Here is a 20,052-nt window from a genome sequence, read left to right as displayed (position 1 = left end):
CCATGAAGGTTGCAACTAATGGTTATTTTATATATTATTATATATTATTTTATTATATTATAAAATGACAGTTCCAGACTTCAGGCTATTTATCAGGCTAATTCATCTTCACTTATGTGACTCTTTGAATATTAGATTTTTTTTTTCTCACCTTTTTTTTCAGCATTTTGTTTTTAGACGTTTAAGTTTTGCCAACATTTTTTTACAACAAATAACTGCCTGAAATACATAAATACCACTTACCATATTCACTACTGCACAACGTATTTCCCCAGATAAACTTGTTGAAGGCAGATTTTCTGTTATCCAAATATATTATCAATTCCAGAGTCCCTCGGAAACCACTTGGAAAAGATGTCTGTTTTGTTATTTGATAAAAAAAAAGAAAAAAAAAGTGGAGATGAGTGCTAATTTTTGTGATTATGCTTGAGAGTATGAAGTATTTGGTTTCTCTACTTTCAGTTTGTAGCAGGAGAGACAACGTGACTCCCAATTTCAATCCCAACGTGAGCAGAATTGAGGCAGACTGTACTTTGACAATCCCAGTGTAACTCTGCAGAGTGGCAGCTCAGTTTAACGGCTCACCGGGTCATCAATCAATGCATTCAGCATTTAAAGTGGACTCATTTAATGCAAGTGTGCACAGTACAGGATAAGATTTAAAGTTCTTTTGTTGTCTACACATTGTCGTCTGCCATTTAGGCTGTCAGACTGACCAATGAGGACCACGCCGAGTTGATATGGCCGACATAGTTCAGCCGCCAGCTCGCAGTATTGATCACAAATCTGGACTGATATATGCAAAGCTCCCACAGCCAAGACTTTTATTTATTTTTTATTTTTTTTAAATTCCAGTGCTAAGTGCAGTAACTAGACTCTCTGATTGGTGAGATAAGCCGAGCCCTGCATGTTATGTACTGGCTTCACCTTGTGTTTTCCAAGCAGCCCCAGGGACCTGATGCAATCAGGCACTCGCAGGCGAGTGCGAGTGTGTCTGGTCTTCCAAACCCACCATTAGCTCAGCAGCAGATGACCTCCGAGGGATCCAGAAAGGTCATCACTCCACCCCACCGTGGGTGGGGGGAAGAGAGCCTCTTGTTTGATTTAAAAAAAAAATAAATAAGAGAGAGGTGTAAGTGAGTGCTCTGTGCTTTTACTTTGTCACTATTAAACTTAAATCCAACGATGTCGTAATTAGAATACTACAGAGATGTTTAAGATTTCATTATCAACATGTGGATAACCTTTAATTCAAGATAAAAAAAAAACATCTTCCTCAAACAATGTATGAAACACTAGATGCTTTAACTTGTGGTTTGCAGTCAGGTCATCTGTCCCACGAAATAATTTTTCACAGAACAGACACAAATCGTTGGTGTCATCCGAACTACAGCTTCTAACCTTGCATAATTTCTGTCTTTAACTTTTGTGTTTGCATTCTGCTCTGGTCCGTATTTACCAGATCAGAGGCACTAAATAAATCATACCAAGACCAAGGGGTCGCAGCATTAAACCGCGGCGGGGTGTTGGAGAACATGTAAAGACCCAGACAGTCACCTTTCAGCTGGTGATTTATAGAGAAGAGCCTTGACCTATAGTATAACACACGACTTGCACTACAATTGATATTGATCCAAGCAGCCTGGAGCTCCAGCGTTAATGCTGATGGCCAGGACAGTGCAGAGCGGATTTAAAAAGAAAATGGGGCTCTTAAATGTCCTTTAGAGTCAAATTGTGTGTTTGGAGAGGGAGATATGGGCTGCTTTGTATGTGGACAATGGCCCATATTTTCACTTAAGCATCAATGAAAAGACTAACCTTTTCCATTTACAATATGTTTACATTCCAAATTTTACCGTTCATGTCTACTTTCACCACTCTTATGAATCTCGTCCTTTGACAAAGAGAGACAATGTTAGGTTAACGTTGGTGAACATAATGAAGTGTTTGGCAGTCATTGAGCCAGATATTTCTCTCAGGAGTTTGCGTAACAAGTGTGATCTTGTGTTGTGTTGATCAGCATTTTCCAGGTGGACATCCAAGATTTGTGTTGAGTCAATTTATTCTGGCAATGGACGAATACTGCAGTCACTGGACTGTGCTGGAACGTGCATCCTCAGAAATGAATCGTACCAGCAATATTAAAAAAAACTTGTGTTATAACAGACAGTTTGGTAGTTAGCTAACGTAGCTAAAAAATGTAGGTCCCATGCCGTCGTTGGTAGAACAGACATAAGGAGAATACGAAATTACAGTTGCACAAGTCTTTGTCCGTGTTTAAGCTTCTGTCGTTACATATGCGTTAATATATTCATACAATTATGAACAAAATTGAACAAAATCTGCACAGTGTTATAACCATGACCTACCGCTTTCATGTAAAGGTTGAAGTGTCATATTAACTTGTTATGTCAAAATGTTGCACTGACGCAAAAGGCCAAAAAGTCAGCTAGTGCAGATTTACACTGTTTTAATTCTTCGCTCAATAGTAGTAAATCATATACGGATGACAATGATGTTTAGAAGCATGTATTCCAAACTTTTAATGGCAACTTAATTATAATGATTAAGAATGGTTGTTAGAAAGTCTTTTTTTTGTCAATCCTTTTTTTAAATGCAAATGTTTTGTTTACTTTTGAGACTTTCAGATCACTCGAGTAAAAACACCCACTTCTAAAACTTATTTCAAAATTTGCATAGTGTCACGGCAGCGTAGCGAACACATAGATGACAGGCACTGTATGTAAAAATAGCCATTTTACATCCATCAAGGACTCCTTTGAAAAACCCGCAGAGGTTAATTGGGTGATTCACGTCCTTCCCCTCCTGTGTTCTGCCTCAATGGACACCAAATAAACATCCAAATGCACCCTCTGTAATGTAATTAATGCCTGTATCCATCTGTTATTAAGAAAATGCCACTCAGCAGCGCTGGTGCATGACGTTCAGGTCATGAATGGATGGTTGGCTAAATACAGAAAGTGAATATTATGAAATAATTCCACCGCAAAGTACGGGGAGGAATTCACCGTGATTGTCTCAGTCAAAAATGCAGCACCGTTAAATCTCTTTTTTTGTTGTTGTTTTTGTTATCGTATGAGGAGTCTTCAATACCAACAGTACACAGACACTCTGTTGTAAAACTGCACAGACTTGACTGTGAATGATAAATCCTGTGCATGTCTCAGCACATCAAGCCAACATGAGCCGGTGGCAGGGTCAGAGGCCGAGAGGGATGGGCGGAGGGTGTATTCGTTGCACCTGTCATTCTTATTCTCTTACTCACTCTCCCCTGATAAGATGCCTTGACAACTGTGACCTCGATACACGCTGCTGATGGCATGACATCACACATTGAAGCGTGCTTCGGGCATTTCACAGACGTAGCTCGCTTCTCGGTAACAAGGTAGTCGGCCGTTTGTTTTTTTGGCTGTTTCTAGCCACCAGCTCGATGAGCTGACACGCAACAGTTTTGTGGTCAGGTACCTATTTTCAGTCAAATTCCAGCTGAACAAACTGCTCGGTTTGAATAAAAACAAAAGTTTTGCTTTTGTTTTGGAAGCACAATAAAGAGCAGAAATCCAAAGATTACTGGAGAGAATCATAATCTGGAAGCCGTCGGACTTTGTGTCTGGAAGCATAAATATTTGAATCCCTCGAATAATTTGACTCTGAAGTTCAGCCCTGTCCTGGATAGTGAAAGAGCTCATCAGCATCGCAAAGCTGCCCTTGAGCAAGACATTTAACCTCTAACTTCTTCATCTGCTCTGTAGCCAGCAGACACTGTATTCTGTGACTCTGTTTGCATGTGCTCTGTTGCTTCCGCGAGTAACTTTGGACCGCAGCGTTAAATAAATATCAGCTGTAGAAATACCATGCAAGTTTCTGAAAGCACTAGAACCGTAACACCTGACAAACAACATTTAACCTGGCAACCCTTAAAGTGTGTTCAGACCAAACGCAAAGCAAATTATTTCCGCAGAGCAATTACATGCAGATTCGATGCAAAGATGCTAATGTCAGCGTGAGTTGAAAATATTTAACTCGAGCGGCCACATTCGCTTCAGTTTTGGTCTTGACGCAAAATTAAACCCGCGTATTAAAGCTGTGCTGGTTGAAAGCGTTACGTTTTGGGGTTGTCCGTCTCTCGTGGGGAGATTGTGACCACATTTGACATTTGGTCGGATACCGAGTTGGTGAAACACAAATCTCGGATGTCCACGTGGATCTTCTGTGCTGTCGAGTTGAGTGTGTGTGTGTGTGTGTGTGTGTGTGTGTGTGTGTGTGTGTGTGTGTGTGTGTGTGTGTGTGTGTGTGTGTGTGTGTGTGTGTGTGTGTGTGAAGCATCCACGTTTCAGAACTTGCAGCTTCTCTGCAGCAACATCCACATTTGCAGCATTGTCTGTTGTCGTGGCTACAACTTTGTGTTCAATCAGAATCACATTTATAGACGTGGACGCAAACGGCAAATTGACAGGTTGGTGGAGACATCCCATACAAACATGGGGCATTCAATCTCATCTTATAATGCCACTTTACACTTATGCTCCAGTACATATTAGATGACAATAATTATTGTGTAATCATTTTTACCTGAGAGGTGCAGTTACTGGATGCGAGACTAGATTTTTAGGTTATTGTTATTTTATTTTACTTTTTAATCTTTTTGAGGGTGGTGGTCAGGATGGGATAGAGGTGAGGGTTGGGATGGGGGTCGGGAGGAGGATGTGGTTGAGGAAAGTGGTGGGTGAGGGTAGAGAGGAAGGGTGAGGTTTGGGAGAGGAAGAGGGAGCTTCTCTCCTTGCCTCGCTGTTGTTTTTCATTCTTGTTTTTGTGCGTCCAGTTGAAGAAACTCCAGGTGTGTCCGTTTTCTTTCTGCTTCCTCTCTTCTTTCGTCGTCTTTACAAGCTCGTCCTTCTTCTCCCGCACTTTCTCTTCCAGCTCTTTCTTCTTCTCTTTAGCTTTGTTTTCGAGCTCGTCTCGCTTCTTTGATTTTATTTTCGAGGTTCTCGTTCTTTTCTTTCGCTTCCTGCTCCAGCTCTTCTCGCTTCCCTTCTGCTTTCTTTTCAAGCTCCATCTTCTCTTTACCTTTCTTTTTGAGGTCCTCAAAAAGTAGCAGAAGGACATTATACTTCTCCTCAAGTTTTTTCTTTGCCATCTCCAGTTCCTTGTTCCTCGGTGGCTTTCTTCTGCTGTTCGAGTCCTTCCTTTAATTCCTCGAGCTCTTTATTCTTTTCCTCCAGTCCTTTCTTGGCTTCCCTCAGTTCTTTCTTCACTGCCTCCAGTTCTTTTGCGTCCTTTTTTTGTCGTAGGGTTTGTTATTTGTCCCGTTAGTTTTTTCCTGGTCCCGCAATTGTCTGTACTGTTTTCCCAGCCTCTCCTCCTTCAGTTGCCTCTTTTGTTCTTTCATGCTCCTGATTGCCTTGTAGGCGTTGTCCTCCGTCTTCTCGAGAATCTGCTTGCTGTCGTGCGGGTCTTTTCTTTGTTCTTCCAGCAATTCTTTCTCCTGTACCATGTCTGTCAGAGACGAGAGATGCTGCAGGAATCAGGGGAACATGAAAATCGAGGTTCTCTGTGAGTCTCGCGTTCAGACTCGCCTTATCCTCCATGAGCTTCTGTATTTCAGTGTCCTTCTGGGAGAGCTTTAAGCTTAAGTTCGCTCACTTCCTGTTGGACGTTGGCGGACTGGATTTTAAAGCCGGTCTTGTCTCCCTGCTGTTTGTACTCGTTTGCTCGCTCTGCCTCCAGAGGTTCTGCCAGCACGTCCCACGCTCCACCTTCACGTCCTTCACGTGTTTCTCCACCGCCTTCACTCTCCCTCTTTGCTCCTCCATCTTGCAGTAGTGCACTGATCTTTGTTTCATCAGCGCCTTGATGTGCTGGTCCACTCTTCGGTTTTCTTGTCTTAAGTAAGAACTTTCATTATTATATAATGATATAATATGTGTATTTATTTGATATGTAATTGTATATGATAATTCATCTTGCTAAATAAATCTCAATACATTTGCCTTCAAACCAGGAAATTGCTAACCATTTTTCCGGTTGAAAATGTTACGTGATTGACATTTAATCGGTTTTCCCAGATAGAAATTGATAATGCACTTAGCAACATGGCCGCTCCAGGCAGCTAATATCCGCGTTTGCTTTCGGTCAGACCTGAAGAACAGCTTTGGAAGGAATCCATATAAAAAGCACAGAAAGCTGCAGGGATCTTACCTTTTACCCAGATATACACTGTCCTGTGCGACTCCTTATCGCTGAAGGCACAGCAGCAACAATAACGGAGAAATACGCCAGGTTGATTCTACTTTTTTAACTTTTTTTGTATGGGATCAGAATACTTTCTCGACAACCCACAAAAGCAGTTACATTCCCATCAGTTTCAGCTGTACTTTGTGCATATTTCTTACAATACACTAAACACTATGACACTGAATATGGTAGTTGTTTTACCTGCTAAACATTAACATGTTGGCATTTTAGCTCACTGTACCAAGGCCCACAGTGCTGCCAGCACAGCTGCAGACTCTCCTTTTGGTCTTTTTTTTTCTTTCTATTGAGATTGTAAATGCAATCTAGTAATTCACATGTGCTTTTATATCCACGCAGCCAATGAAAAACTTTTAATGAAAATGCAATGCTCTTATCATTTTATATGATCCTCTTTGTTGCTTTTTTTTCTTTTCTTTCTGTAGAGTATAAAGTTTTTGTGTAGCTTTACCGCTAATGCTAAGAGAATGAAGAGCCTGCACTACGGTGATGTTTACAGCACAATGAAATACACACAGCTTTTTTTTTTTTTTTTTTTATGAACGCCGTAGGATTGATTTGCCCTGACATTAAATGGGCATCACAGAGAGAAGAATGATTGTTTTATTGTCTTTCTCAGCTGGTCAAAGATGTCAAACTGACATTCACTGTGTGAGCCCAGACGCTTACTTGATGCTTCATAGCCCTTGTCTGGCAACTCATTCACATGCACCCCATTGTCTGAACTAGTATTTCTGTTTGCTTTAAAAGCACAGGGTGGGGGAGAGCAATAACGAGATGGGAAGAGAAATGTCCACGGGTCTTTCAGCACTGTGTATTAGAAGTTTTTTTTTGTATTTATTTTTTTATAGCTTGCCGTTGCCTTTAAGTACCATCTTCTCCTCGTTTATGTTCCAGGTCTTTGTGAATTTTGCACGGCAGCAGCACGGGGAGGACGACGCTCGGGCCTGTGACAACCCAGTGGACATTTCAGATGAACTGCCACTGGAGTGTGTGAAGACCATTCAAGAAGCACAGAAAGTGTGATGCCCACAGGAAAAGCCAAAGCACATTGCACTTACGGTGGGACAGCAGGTTTGAATGGATGCAACTTACACTGGCAGTAACAATGAGTTCCTAATCAAAACAAAGTGCAGCATTTGGCTTTAATTACCAAATCGTGCCTTGGCTGCTCTTCCAAACTTGGTCAAACTTTTTGCGAAGCCCCCAAACACACCGAGGCCTGATCAACAATGGCATCCAATTAATTGCGTGTACAAGCTTAACCATCTCACTAAATTAGACCTGTTAAACTAGAACAGTGGCGAGTGACTTGACACAAGAAAGGAGAAGGCAGCTCTGCACTAGAATCAAGGAAACTCATGTTTAAAATGACTTATAAATACTTAATAAATCTATTTGCATTTGAAATTGGCTGCATTTTTCTCCTGCTGTGAAATTGATCAACTTTAAGGACTGAAGTTGATTCCAATGAGGGTATATTGAACTCGTTAACCTGCCCCGGTGTGTTGTCAGACCACAGATTGATGTGGACTAATTGTTGTCTGAGGTCGGGTTGATTAGGTCAGATTGTTCACTCACTACTGCAAAAAAATGCTATGCAGCTATTTTATCCCCAAAATATCGACAAGCAACTATTGTAAGAATCTTCCGTCGAATGCCAAAAGACATAAAACAACAGTTAGTTTCTATTATTATACCATTATTCAGAGGCTCACCAATGCTGCGATGGTTAAAGTACACGCACACACATCAGGAGCAGAAATACTAATAAACGTAGAGGCAAAAACATTTATATTTTTACAGCTTTTTTACAGCATTTGCCTCTGCAATCTTTTGATTGTATTCCTCGCCGTCTCTTTTCAGGATCGTTGTCATAGCGCATGTTGGTATTTGTACGCTTGTTAATCTATAAAAAATTTAAAAAAGAAGCACAGATCAGTGCCAGTAGCTCTAAATTTAGCTTTCTTTCGCCATGTGTCTTCTCAACAGCCGGCTGAAAACCAGTGATTCTCCTCCGTAGCAACGTGTCTAATTTGCAATTCAAAAGCTGCGTAGGCTATTTTACATTATTGTGATATGTAAACTCCAGTCACCTTAGCAACTGTTGCTATGGTTGTCCGGGCTCCTGTTGACACCCAGCAGATATGCACTTTACATCGATAGCGCTGACACGTTTACCACTGTAATTTTGTTTTGTTTTGTTTTTAAACACTGTATGCTCGGCGTCAAGCAGATGAAGACAAATTCAGGTCTATTATTTCTATCTAAAATGACAGTTGCAGATTTAACGCGGTTCAACTTGCCAGCCAACTGAGCTCATGTTCGCTGCACGAGTTGTTTGAAAGCGGTCCGGCTATTGTGAGCATTTGAAGCAATACTTGGGTTGCAGTCAGCCTGTCAGCCAGACCTGCTCATCGTTCGCAGCTTATATTAAAACAAATAAATATTGTCAAATTATAGTTTTGCTCTTGCGGTTTATAATACAAAAGACTCTTCTCCAACCTATTTAAATAACAGCAATGTCTCTAACCGTCCACATAATACTATATAGCGCGTTGAAAAAATGCAGAGCTTGGCAGGCCTTTCTAAAGCTTTGTCCTTACGTAGGCGAGGAGTTTAGCGAACGCTCGATCGTGCAGCAATTTTCATCGAGCAAATACAGCAACCAAAATCACTAAAATAATCTTTCTTTCATTCAATTTATTTTTGAATTGAATCAGCATTTTTTTGTTGCTGTTGTTGAAAATGTACAACTTTGGTATCACAAGCACAATGGTGAAACTGCAAAATGCTCCGTAGTTGCATATCTCAAACTAAATATCACTCAGGAACTTTTTATGCGTAATTTTGGCACAAACATATTGACATGTGAATGTAGAGATTTATTTATCGCAACATTCTGATCATTTTGGATCACTTACTATCTGTACTGTACAGCACTGAGGTTGTCGGTGTCTCTGCAATATACTGTCGAGTTTACATTACTTGTCACATTTGTGTGCAGAATGTAAATAATTCTCTCGTCGCAGGCGCTCTGGTTTGCTCTCGGAGCTTTACACGACCAACCGTGCCCGTTGCGGAGAACACCGACTCCTGTTTGCTCTGAACGTTGCTCTGTACGAAGTGATTAAACATTTGCACAAAATGTAATGTGACTTCATGTTTATTTGTCCCGCTGCTATATTTGTGAATCGCTGGGTTCCAGTTTGAAAGTCTCGTCAGCTCAACTTCCCGCGATGCCGTCTTATTGTCCCGTCCTTCACTATTTCATGTGTTTGAGTGGAGCTGCCGGTCTCGAGGCTCGCGTCGTTTGAATGGCTCGCGTTTGTTCCTTCGGCCGAGTCCGTGGGAGGCCAGGAACACAGGCTGCACCACACTGGGTAAGGGATTTTATTTCGCATGAAGCGCAGCGGCTCTTCAGACGGCGTGTCTGCCAGATGCCTGAGAGTGAATTCATTTTCCCGTCGAACTACAGCACAGACACTTGTAGCGTGTGCGCTTTTTATTTATTTACTTGACTTTTTTTTTTCAAAGCCGGTATGCCTGAAGTTAAACCAATTGTTTGTTTTTTTTCAGTTTAATTTCAGTCTCACTAAATATACAGCTCTTATTTTGGAACAGACTGTCTGTCGATAATTCACCGGGACGTCTCGTTGTTCTGTTATTCCAAAAACATTTCCAATACCATTTTTACGCTCGCCCCCTGTGGATTAGACAAACCCTCGACTGATCTACTTAAGTGTCTTCTCTTCTTTTCAGTCTGAATGATAAACATCAATGTGTGTGAGATTTCTGTTTTCTCTCTCAGGTGAAGTCGGGTGAAGCAGCAGTTCGCCGTAACTTGTTGCTCTTAAAAGTCTCTCGTGAAATGAAAGAAACCTCCGATCCTAATAATCAGAAAAGATGGATGTTCTATCGACAGGGACTTTTGACATTGTGTGATAAGAACGCACTCAATCACTTAAGCAGTGGGTTAAACAGCAGGCGCAATACAAGCGTATTGTGTATGCGGTGTCGTACATTTAGTTCTGGTAAAGTTATCCATCTGGATTATGTTTGGTTTAGTTCATTCTTGCAAAAGCCCTTAAAAATCGACAGCGATATATCACGCGTGCATAGAACTCGTATTAGGTTCCACGTACGCTCTTTTTAATACATTTAAAAGTAATGAAAGTACCAGTTCAGTGCATGATACCGATCGCACCGTCGGTGCCCAAAGCAGCCGAGCGTTTCAGCACCGCCGTACACCGTCAAACCGGAGGTATAGTTTAGTTATGATTGCATCGGCTGAAACGCAGGCCTTAAAGGTAAGATGAACTTTTCACACTCCGCCACGAGTCCTTCGCACCTTTGGTCCTCGTGGCGACGTGGAGGTTCGCGAGCAGAAATGTTTTGAATGATTTCAAAATTGCGTCACGTTGTCACAACAGCCGTGGTATTTTTAAGGTCGAGTGAAGAATGTTTGATCGCACGCATGAAAATACAAAACCGACAGCAATGAAAATATGAGCCCCCAAAAGTGCAACTTCAGTGCAAGAAAAGTGCGTGAATCCACGTCGTCTCCCCTCCACCATTTTAAAAGGAAAATGCCCGCTTGTAGTAGTCGTTTGGGCAGAAAGGGTTTTCATTTGGCATGAAACAATGAGTGGAAAAATGACACCCAGGAACACTCAGTTTATACAGAAGCAATTTCCTTTTCTTTTGTTGTTCGTCTGGTTCGTCATTGCTTCCCCTCCCGGTGTGTCGTCTTTTGTCATCAAACGATTTCGCGTCGGTTTACTCCTCATCTCCTTAGAAGTCGGCGCACTCGTGCATTCGGAGGACGCGTTCACAAACGGCCGCGCGTTATTCCGACGATGCGTTTTTACCGATCGCGCCGTACACAAAACACCCGTTCCCATCAGCCAACGTTTTTTGCCAATCTCCGTGTCAAGCACGAGAACACAATGAAAGGCGTTGTCGGTCGGAATGGGAAGATTACAGGAGTTAGAGGAGATTCGATGATCTGCTCGACAGGCGAGCTTTACAGAAAGCTCCTGCCATCCTTTCACACTGTAATCAGCCTCTGTACTCTTGAGTTTGCGGTTCTTGCTTCGCGGTACCTTTTATATGCTGCCTGGAGTAGCTCGTAATTGGTACAATGTCTCTGCACGTTGGAGAAATTGTACTTTATGTCTGTCGAGTGGTTGTTGTTTTTTTAAATCAGCGCAGGTTTTTCATATTTTTCATGATGATGATTGTGTCTTTTTGCCATTGTCATTCGTTGAAACCCATTTGGTTTTATAATAACCTCAAACTGAACTTCACCAAAAAGAAGTAGGGAAATGTGTTATTTCCTGTTTTGCAGTTTCTTCTGTTGATCTCAGACCATATTTAAGGGTCGGTGTTATTCTTTTTATCCACATTTATCATTGCAAGACAACAACAAAAATTCGAATGAGAATTTTCAACACAAACTTTTAAATCCTAACTCTTTTTATTTATTTTTTTTTTTATTTTTATTTTTTTTACAATGTGTGCACCATGATCATTTTTGGATCATCCAAGTGATGCAAAAAAAAACAACTTCCCTCTCACACTGGCAGTCCTCGAACTGACTGCACATGAAGTCTTTAAAAAAAATAAATGATATAACATCTCTTCAATTAAATAATTGAAAGATCTCCACAGTGCCAGCAGTGGGATGATAATGTTTCAACAGGCTTCATGCTGTAGCCAATTTAGGTGTTCAACAGACATGTGGATTTTAATATTAACCTTCCTGATTTTCGATAAATACATCACACAGATCACCCGGTCTGACTCAGATTTTTTTTTTAATTATTATTATTTTTTTAAGTTAGGAGAATTTTTCTTTTATCCAGATGAAAACTTTATTTTTGTAATTTTTTTTTACTGTATTAAAAAAAAACATAAAACGCATATGTAATTCTCATGGCCTGTGGCAATACCAATGAGTTGCCTGAAGCGGCTATGTACATAATAGGAAGAAGCTGACACTTGGGGATTGCAACCTCAAATCTCACCGTTTGAAAGAAATTGCCCTTTATTGTGACTTCAAAACCTGAATATGGCTTTGAGTTGTTTTATTTTATTTTTTTAACTTTGAACTTACTTCACGTATTTGTCTGTTTGATGTTTTGTTATTTATGTATTAAAATATGAATTTATCTCTATACAAGTAGGCTTAGACTTCCTCCTGCAGAAGAGAGGTGTGCTGTTTATGGATATTCTGGTCAATACTGTAAAGTAATGATGTGATGTTTATTTTCCGTATTTAAGAGGACGTCTGGATGAGATTGAACAATCGGAAGGAATTTAATTTAAGCGTTATAATACTGACCAAATATTGGTGGTTAAAGTGAATTTGAGCCACTTGTGCTGCGGGATCTTAAGGCTGGAGATGTTTTTACTTTTAAATTACACCCCTGGCGTTGACAACCACCGCTTCAAAGGCAAGGCAAGTTCATTTGTAGAGCACATTTCAACAACAAGGTAATTTGTGCTTCACATAAAACCATAAAAAGCATCAAAACATAAGGCAAAAGAAAAAGACATTTAAAAACAATTAAGAACAGCAATTAAAACATTAAGCAAGCTAAAAATAGGATAGAAGTTACAGTGCAGTTTAAGACCTCCTCAAATCTGATTCAGTGAAAGGCAGAACACAGAGAAAAGTCTTCAGTCTTGATTTAAAGGAGCCGAGGGTCGCAGCAGACCTGCAGCTTTCTGGGGCTTTGTTCCAGATGTGCGGAGCATGAAGACTGAACGCCGCTTCTCCATGTTTAGTTCTGACTCTGGGAACAGAAAGTAGACCGGCAGACGACCCGAGAGATGCGGATGGTTCACAATGTAGCAGCAGATCAGAAATGTGTTTTAGCCCGAAACCATTCAGTGTTTTATGGACCAACAGCAGGATTTTAAAGTATATTCTTTGTTCGACAGGAAGCCAGTGTAATACCTTTAGAACTGGAGTGATGTGATCTAGTTTCTTGGTCTTAGTGAGGACTCGAGCTGCAGCTGTCTGATTGACTTTTTACAGAGACCCTTAAACACACCGTTACAGTGGTCAAGTCTACTGAAGATAAATGCATGGGCAAGTTTTTCCAAATCCTGTTGAGACATGAGTCCTCTAATCCTCGATATATTCTTCAGGTGATAGTCGGCTGATTTTGTAATTGTCTTGATATGGCTGTTCAGATTGAGGTCTGAATCCATGACGACACCTGGATTTCTGGCTTGGTTTGTGGTTTTTAACATCAGTGATTGAAGCTGAGCCCTGACTTTCAGTCTTTCGTCCTTGGCACCAAAAACATGACTTCTGTTTTATCTTTGTTTAATTGAAGACAATTCTGCTACATCCAGTTGTTGATTTGTTCAATGCATTTACCCAACCCTTGTATGGGATTATAGTCCCCTGGCGATATAGTTATGTAGATTTGTGTGTCGTCTGCAGAATAATAACAACACACTTTATTGTTTTCCATAATCTGAGCCAGCGGAAGCACGGAGATGTTGAACAGAAGAGGCTCCAGAATTGAATCGTGGGGAACACCACATGTCATTTCATGACAAGACGCAGGCTATACTTGCTATAAACGCGTAATTTATAGCAAGTATATCTTCTGTTGCTTTGCGCCCGTCAGCAGTTACTTCTCGTCTGTACAAGCTGCAAATGTTCATGCCGCTGCTAAAGTAAAATTTTAATTTGATTACACACAAAAAATGCATTCTTTAAAACACAAATGTCAAAAGAGAATTGTGTTGACATTAAAAAAAAAAAAAAAAAAAAAAAAAAAAAAAAAAGTCCACTTCGTGAGATCGTTCATAATCAGCACATGCCACTCAATTGAACTTCCAAAAGAAAAAAACATTTCTGAATGCCGAAGTTTGTTGACACACAACGTCGTGGTCGATGGCTTTTCAGTCACGCCGCAACAGCCTCGTCCATTTACCTACCACGGTGGTCGACTGTTTTCCAAACTTGACATTTGCAGAGAGACCAAAAAAAAAAAATCAAATAAAAAAACTCTTATGTTACCTGCCTGCAGTGTTGCAAATTCAGCCGACAATCTGGGTCGAACACTCCGTCGCTCTGCCTTCATTCATCTTCTCTCTGCCACAAATGAAAAGTCATAAAAGCAGGAAAATAATTGATGAGTTGAGGCGCAGGGACGGTCCAAATAGTTGTATTTTCTGCAGAAATATCGACGGGCCTTTCCAGAGAAGACATTTTGACGTGTCACTGTGTGAAAAGCACAAGTGTAAATAATTCCATTTAGCTGCTTCACTGTCAGGGTCCTGGTATTGTATGTGTCTTACTGTGGCTGTTGAATGGAGACAGGAACGAGTTTTTAAGTTTTGCAGATAGCATATATATTTATGTGTGTGTGTGTGTGTGTGTGTGTGTGTGTGTGTGTGTGTGTGTGTGTGTGTGTGTGTGTGTGTGTGTGTGTGTGTGTGTGCAGGCAGTATTTTCGCCGTTGAAATTAATTTCAGAAGTTTGCTGCGAGTAAAAGAAAAAGGGGGAAAAAAAAAAAACATCAGCATCGACTTTGGACTCTGCATTTTTTTATTTTTTTTTATCTCTTCAGCCAAACTCTGAATTCCTCACGCAGCAGGCCCCGGCGTGTGACCCGTCTGCCGCTGAAGCAAAATATCACGTCTGCCCGTGCCGCCTTGTGGAAACGCTTTCTCCTCTCCTCCTCCTCTAAATTGCCTCCGTTGGCGTTTTTCATGCAAACTCCTCATCTCGTCTGCCGCTTCGTTTCAGAGGATGAAAATAACATCTTCTCTTGTCTTCTTCCCGTCAAGTTTTTTGTCTTTTTTTTTCTTTCAAAGCCGAAGATGCGGCGTCATAGCGTTTAAATTATTATTTTTTTTGTCTTTTATGGTAGCTGTTACAGTTGGAGTGTTCTTCACCGATGTTTCTGGTTTTAGAAAGTTAGGGTTATTTCCTCCGTCTCCGAGCTCCTCTGTGACGTGTTGCAGATGCAGCGGAGCTCACGCTGACTGGGTGTCCGGTCCATTTGTATGCAGCGGTGCTTTGGACTATTTTGAGCAGCTTCGGAGCTTCGTTCCGTCGTCCGTGTGTGGCGGAGTGACCCCAGTGACCCTTGGTGAGGGGGGGGGGCAGCTTGCGTTGAGGTCCAGGGCCGCTGCCGTGACGCACTCGGCGACGGCGCTCGATATTTCATTTTAAACGGAGGCAGGAACACTTCAGAAATGATGACCAAGTATTGCACACTTTTTTTTTTTTTTTTTTTTTTTTTAGTCCAGGGCTATTTTAAGTTCCAGCTGATATCTTTTTTTTTTTTTTTTTTTTTTCCTCCCGTAGCAGCCGCACACCTCTCCGGGGCTTCACGCTGGGGGATGATGAGGGTTCCTGCTCGCTGTGTGGGCCGCGATGTTCCTTTTGATTGGTGGTCGTTTAGGATCTCCTGCAGCGACGGATGCGGCAACGCCGCCGTAAAGTCAGAGACATTTTCTCAGCGCCTTCCAAATATGATTTTCCTGTCCGGCTTTGCCCAAAGCGCTGCTCCTGTTTGTTGAAGGCGTTTTGGTCGGGTTCGCGTAATTCACTCTGAATGATTGCGGCCATTTTAATAATTGAGCTTTCTTTAAGTCACCTTTGCAATCAGTGGTGAAGTGCTTTCCCTCCACAATCCATTACATCATATCTCGTTCGTTTGGACTTGCTCAGTTTATACAGATTGCAATTATATATTTTTTTTCTTTTTGGGGGGGCGGGGGGGGGAGTGGGGAGGGTTGATTGGATTATTACACTTCTACAGTTATATTACACGGTGTAAAATGAATCACCCGCAGACACCTTAAGGACAAACAATCAAGCCAAGAGCATCCAATTGGTCTTGTGTGCATTTTTCGACACCCAGCAAACATGTGGATTTTCTCGCTTTTAGCTGTGATAGAGGTGAAGGGTGGCCGGCAGTTATTTGACTAAAAACTGTGCATTTCTGGGTAATTTTGGACTACTATCAGCAATATTCTTAAAAATATTCACTCTATGCCATATATATATATATATAATGAAGCTACAGTGGCTTAGCTGCTGTGAAAGAAGTGTTCTAATAAAAGAGAAGACCCTGAGTTTCAAAAGCAACTAAATAAATAAAAACGATATGTTGAGGAAAGTTTTTTTTATGAAAGTATCTGCACAAAAAAAAAAAAAAGCCCTCAAATTCCACCTTCAACTCAATTTGACATCCTCAAGATTTATGCTCTACCGTGTGTAATAATGCAACACTTCATGGACTGGAATAAATGTCCACATAATCCAGGCAGCAATTACATCTACTTCTCAACATACTCGGCAAAGCAGCTCTGTAGTATCCGGTATAAGCATAAATCTTTGGGTTCAGAGTTGAGCTACCTTGATTTATTTAACTTTTGCGGTGGTGTGAGGAGGCAGAATTTTTTTTTTTGGAGGGTGCTGCGGGGCTCTGCAACAAAACTCACATTGACGCATTATGAATTCATGTGTTGGACAAAGTGTGTGTGCAGCCTGTCGTCCAGAAAGGTTCGAGGGTTTGGCGGTAGGACGAGTCCAAACAAATGGGACTCTGGTCCCCGCGACATCAGAAATGCTTGTTGGCCTGTTGTATTCCGCGTCGGCGGTGCGGGCCAGAACAACATGGACAAATTGCATTTTTGTAGACGATGCCTTTTGAATTCGGCAGGTTTGTAGATTTGAGTCTTGAGAATGAAACTATGTGTTGGTCTTTTTGACAGCCACGTTTCTCCCCGTTCTTGCTCCCGGATTCCTTCTTGCTGGGTTTGTTTTACTGTGTTGTCTTGTCCATTAAATGGCGCCTTGAAGTCTCAACAGTGGTCTTGACTTTGTGTGTAACCTTGTCTGGAGAGTGATGCACTCGCTTGAAAAGGCATCACTGTTCTCGTTGACAATAGAGGCAAAATAACGAGCAGGCTCTCGCTGCCTCTCGCCACTTCAAAACCTCACTGTCTAATGGGTCGGTGAAGGGCCTCGGTTTTCCAACAAGGTTGCTGGAGGAAGGGAAGGGGAGTGAAGCAGAGGGGAAAGAAAACTAAAGGAGAGTTCACGGCCCAGACTCTCCCATGCCCTTCTGTTTCTCTTCTCTGTCTTCCTAATGCCTCCCAGAGCTTTCCAATCTGTTTTGTAGCCGGGCATGCTACTCCACTCCCAGTGTTTATCTGACATCATGAAGGTTTTCGGCTTTCCCCCGTTTCGCTGACAGCTCAAACCCTTCACTTTGCACACGCGCCAACTTCAGCGGATGACAAAGTGCTGCTCAGCCTGTCGGCAGAACCACGCAGCTCCCAGCATGCTTTGCCCTCAGCACGTCACCTACCTGGTCTGGCATAGACTCAGCCTGGGAGACCACCTCATTATTCACTTTGACAGGGTTTTATGACCCAGCAGCTACACCCAGGCCTGTTCTGGGAACATGAGCAGATGCTCGAATCCGCGGCTCTGTTATTAAACTCTAACTGACTACAGAGGCATAAACTTCTACAGTAAATAAACAGGAAGACAAATAGATTAGTTGAGGTTGTGATCTGTGTTTGCACAGAATCGGTCTTTGTGGTTTTACTCCGTAACCAAGCCACAACTTGAAAGCCCAGTCTATTTATATTTAAATGGAACTGTTATTCAACGCGGGGATCGGACTTAAAAAGAAAGCCAGGAAATAACCGATTAATGCATCGCACACATGTGCCTGCAGGTGCATACTGATCAGCGACGCTTGATTGAGCAGAGGATGATTCACCCAGGTCTTTATTTTGATGGAGCAATTCCGTGCCACACTTGAGGAGCGACCTCGCCGTCCCTTTGGTCTCGAGGCTCCTCAAGAAACAGCCTGTTGCTGAAGCCTGAGGCAACACCAGCCTTAAATTTTCCACAGGCAAGGGGGATTTTTTTTTTTTTTTTTTTTTTTGTCAATTTATTTTCTCCCCTCCTTAAATCAAATGAGGTTTGACCTTTCCGTCATTGGAATACAAAGTAGGCGAGACAGAGGGCCACTGTTTAAAGCCACATCTGAATGGGATGCCACGGCTTCGAAACTCACAGTATCAGCATCCTGCACTCCCGCAGATAAGCGCAGTCGGCTAAAAAAGAAAGAGATACATATGTTTACCATCACGACGCTTCGCTGCATCAGGGAAAAATTGGTAAGGACGTGTGAAATGGCTGACCTTCAAAATGCTGCAGCGGCTGGACAAACCCCCCCTCAAACAATCCTCACTTACTTAAGAGGCTAAATTTGATATAAATCAGCCTCGATGATTAGAAAAGCAATCAAATATCAAAGTGTTTTTTTTTGTCAAACAGAAATCATCACCTTGCATATCTGTCTCCGTTGTCTTAATGCTCCTTTTTTTTGATCGAGGAAATCATTCATGTCCTTACACTGCCGAAAGGAGGACGTACTCATATGCTGCAAGTCATTTATACGACTCGTTCATTCCCTGTGAGATCGTACAGGAAAATGTAAAAGCAGTTATTGGGGCAGGAAAAAGAAGTTGCGTTATTACAAGGGCTACCCCTAAATAGTCCACTGAACGTTTGTCGATGGGAAGAGTCTTCGTCGAATAAGTTTTGAGTCGCATTAAAAAAAAAATTAAAAAAAAACCCCGACTTGTTATCAATCAAACTCACGGTTCCACCACCACAGGTGGCGCTAGTGGACCAGGAGACTATATAAACACCACGGGGTGGCTGGGCGTCCTGCAAAGACTTCAACTTGACTGTCTTGGGTTAGGCGATACGTATTTGGCCTGCATCGGGATAAACAATGAAAAAAAAAAAAAAAATCCAATACAAATTAGACAAAGACTGATTCATCTGCTTTTGCCACCCGATTCGACCGACTTAGTAAAATAACCTGCTTCATTATAGGTCCCAGCACCTATTTAATCCTATTGTTTGTTGTTTGGGCTCGGAGTGTGCTGCCCACATGGGGCCTCTATGTGGTGTGAAATATTGAAATATAGGCCAAAAAGCATTGGCATAGTGTGGGTCCATTTCACTCGACCAAGAGAAGCCCAGTAAAACATGACAGAGATAAAACAAAAAATTTAAAAAAAAACATTTTTAAAAGTAGACAATTGATAATATGAAATAATTAACAATCAAAAATACTGGAAAAATGACTGCCTAACAGCGAGCATCAGTAGTTCTAAGGACAGCTGTAAAATGTCTGTTAAAGACTCATCATTATGTTTTTTTTGTTTGTTTTTTGCAGCACAGTGTTAACAATGTTTCTTCCATGCGTTCTCTCTCAGCTTCACGCTCCAGAACATTTCCTGATGCCCTGAATGATAACGTACGTTTGAATAATTCACCCAGTATCTCAAACGCGCGACGACTCGACGGGGAGACTCTTTAGCCAGCCCCGCGCTAAACGAATTTTGGCGAAGGCTCGCCCCGACCCCCATGTACGAAGGCCCGCCAGCCTGGGCCACACACAAAAAAAAAAAAAAAAAAAAAAAATCCTCTACTGGAACAATAAGGATCTGAAGTGAAACGAACACTTGGTCGTAGCGCTCGTACGCGCACTTCTCTTGTGTTGAGAGGCAGTTGCTTGACTTATTTGCAACAAAAAAACACTGTCCGCCTCAGCAAAAATAGAAAGAATAAGCCGAGCAGCGACGGAAACAAATTGCTTTTCTTAAAACATCACCGGTATTGGGGCCTCTTAAGTGTCCGGTCATTCGTTATCAACCCGCGCCACATTTTTTTGGAGTTGTTTTGCCCGAGCGTTGCAGCCCGTG

The 20,052-nt window shown here is 41.7% G+C and overlaps 1 protein-coding gene across 1 annotated transcript in view; it reads left to right on the top strand.

The window, feature by feature from the left end:
• Window positions 1–9,410, top strand: part of LOC138624703 (phospholipid-transporting ATPase ABCA1) — a 143,641-nt gene extending 134,231 nt beyond the window's left edge. Inside the window, exon 49 of the mRNA XM_069705081.1 lies at window positions 7,171–9,410. Within this exon, the coding sequence (XP_069561182.1) occupies window positions 7,171–7,299 (129 nt within the window). The 3' untranslated portion in view covers window positions 7,300–9,410. The remainder of the gene's footprint in view (window positions 1–7,170) is intronic.
• The last annotated feature ends 10,642 nt before the right edge of the window (window positions 9,411–20,052 follow it).

This window comes from Brachyistius frenatus, unplaced genomic scaffold, assembly GCF_029030835.1.
Source record: "Brachyistius frenatus isolate BFR_SWC_R1_liver_20210118 unplaced genomic scaffold, ASM2903083v1 Contig_54, whole genome shotgun sequence".
Taxonomy (NCBI): domain Eukaryota; kingdom Metazoa; phylum Chordata; class Actinopteri; family Embiotocidae; genus Brachyistius; species Brachyistius frenatus.
This window is presented reverse-complemented; position numbering and strand designations above follow the sequence as displayed.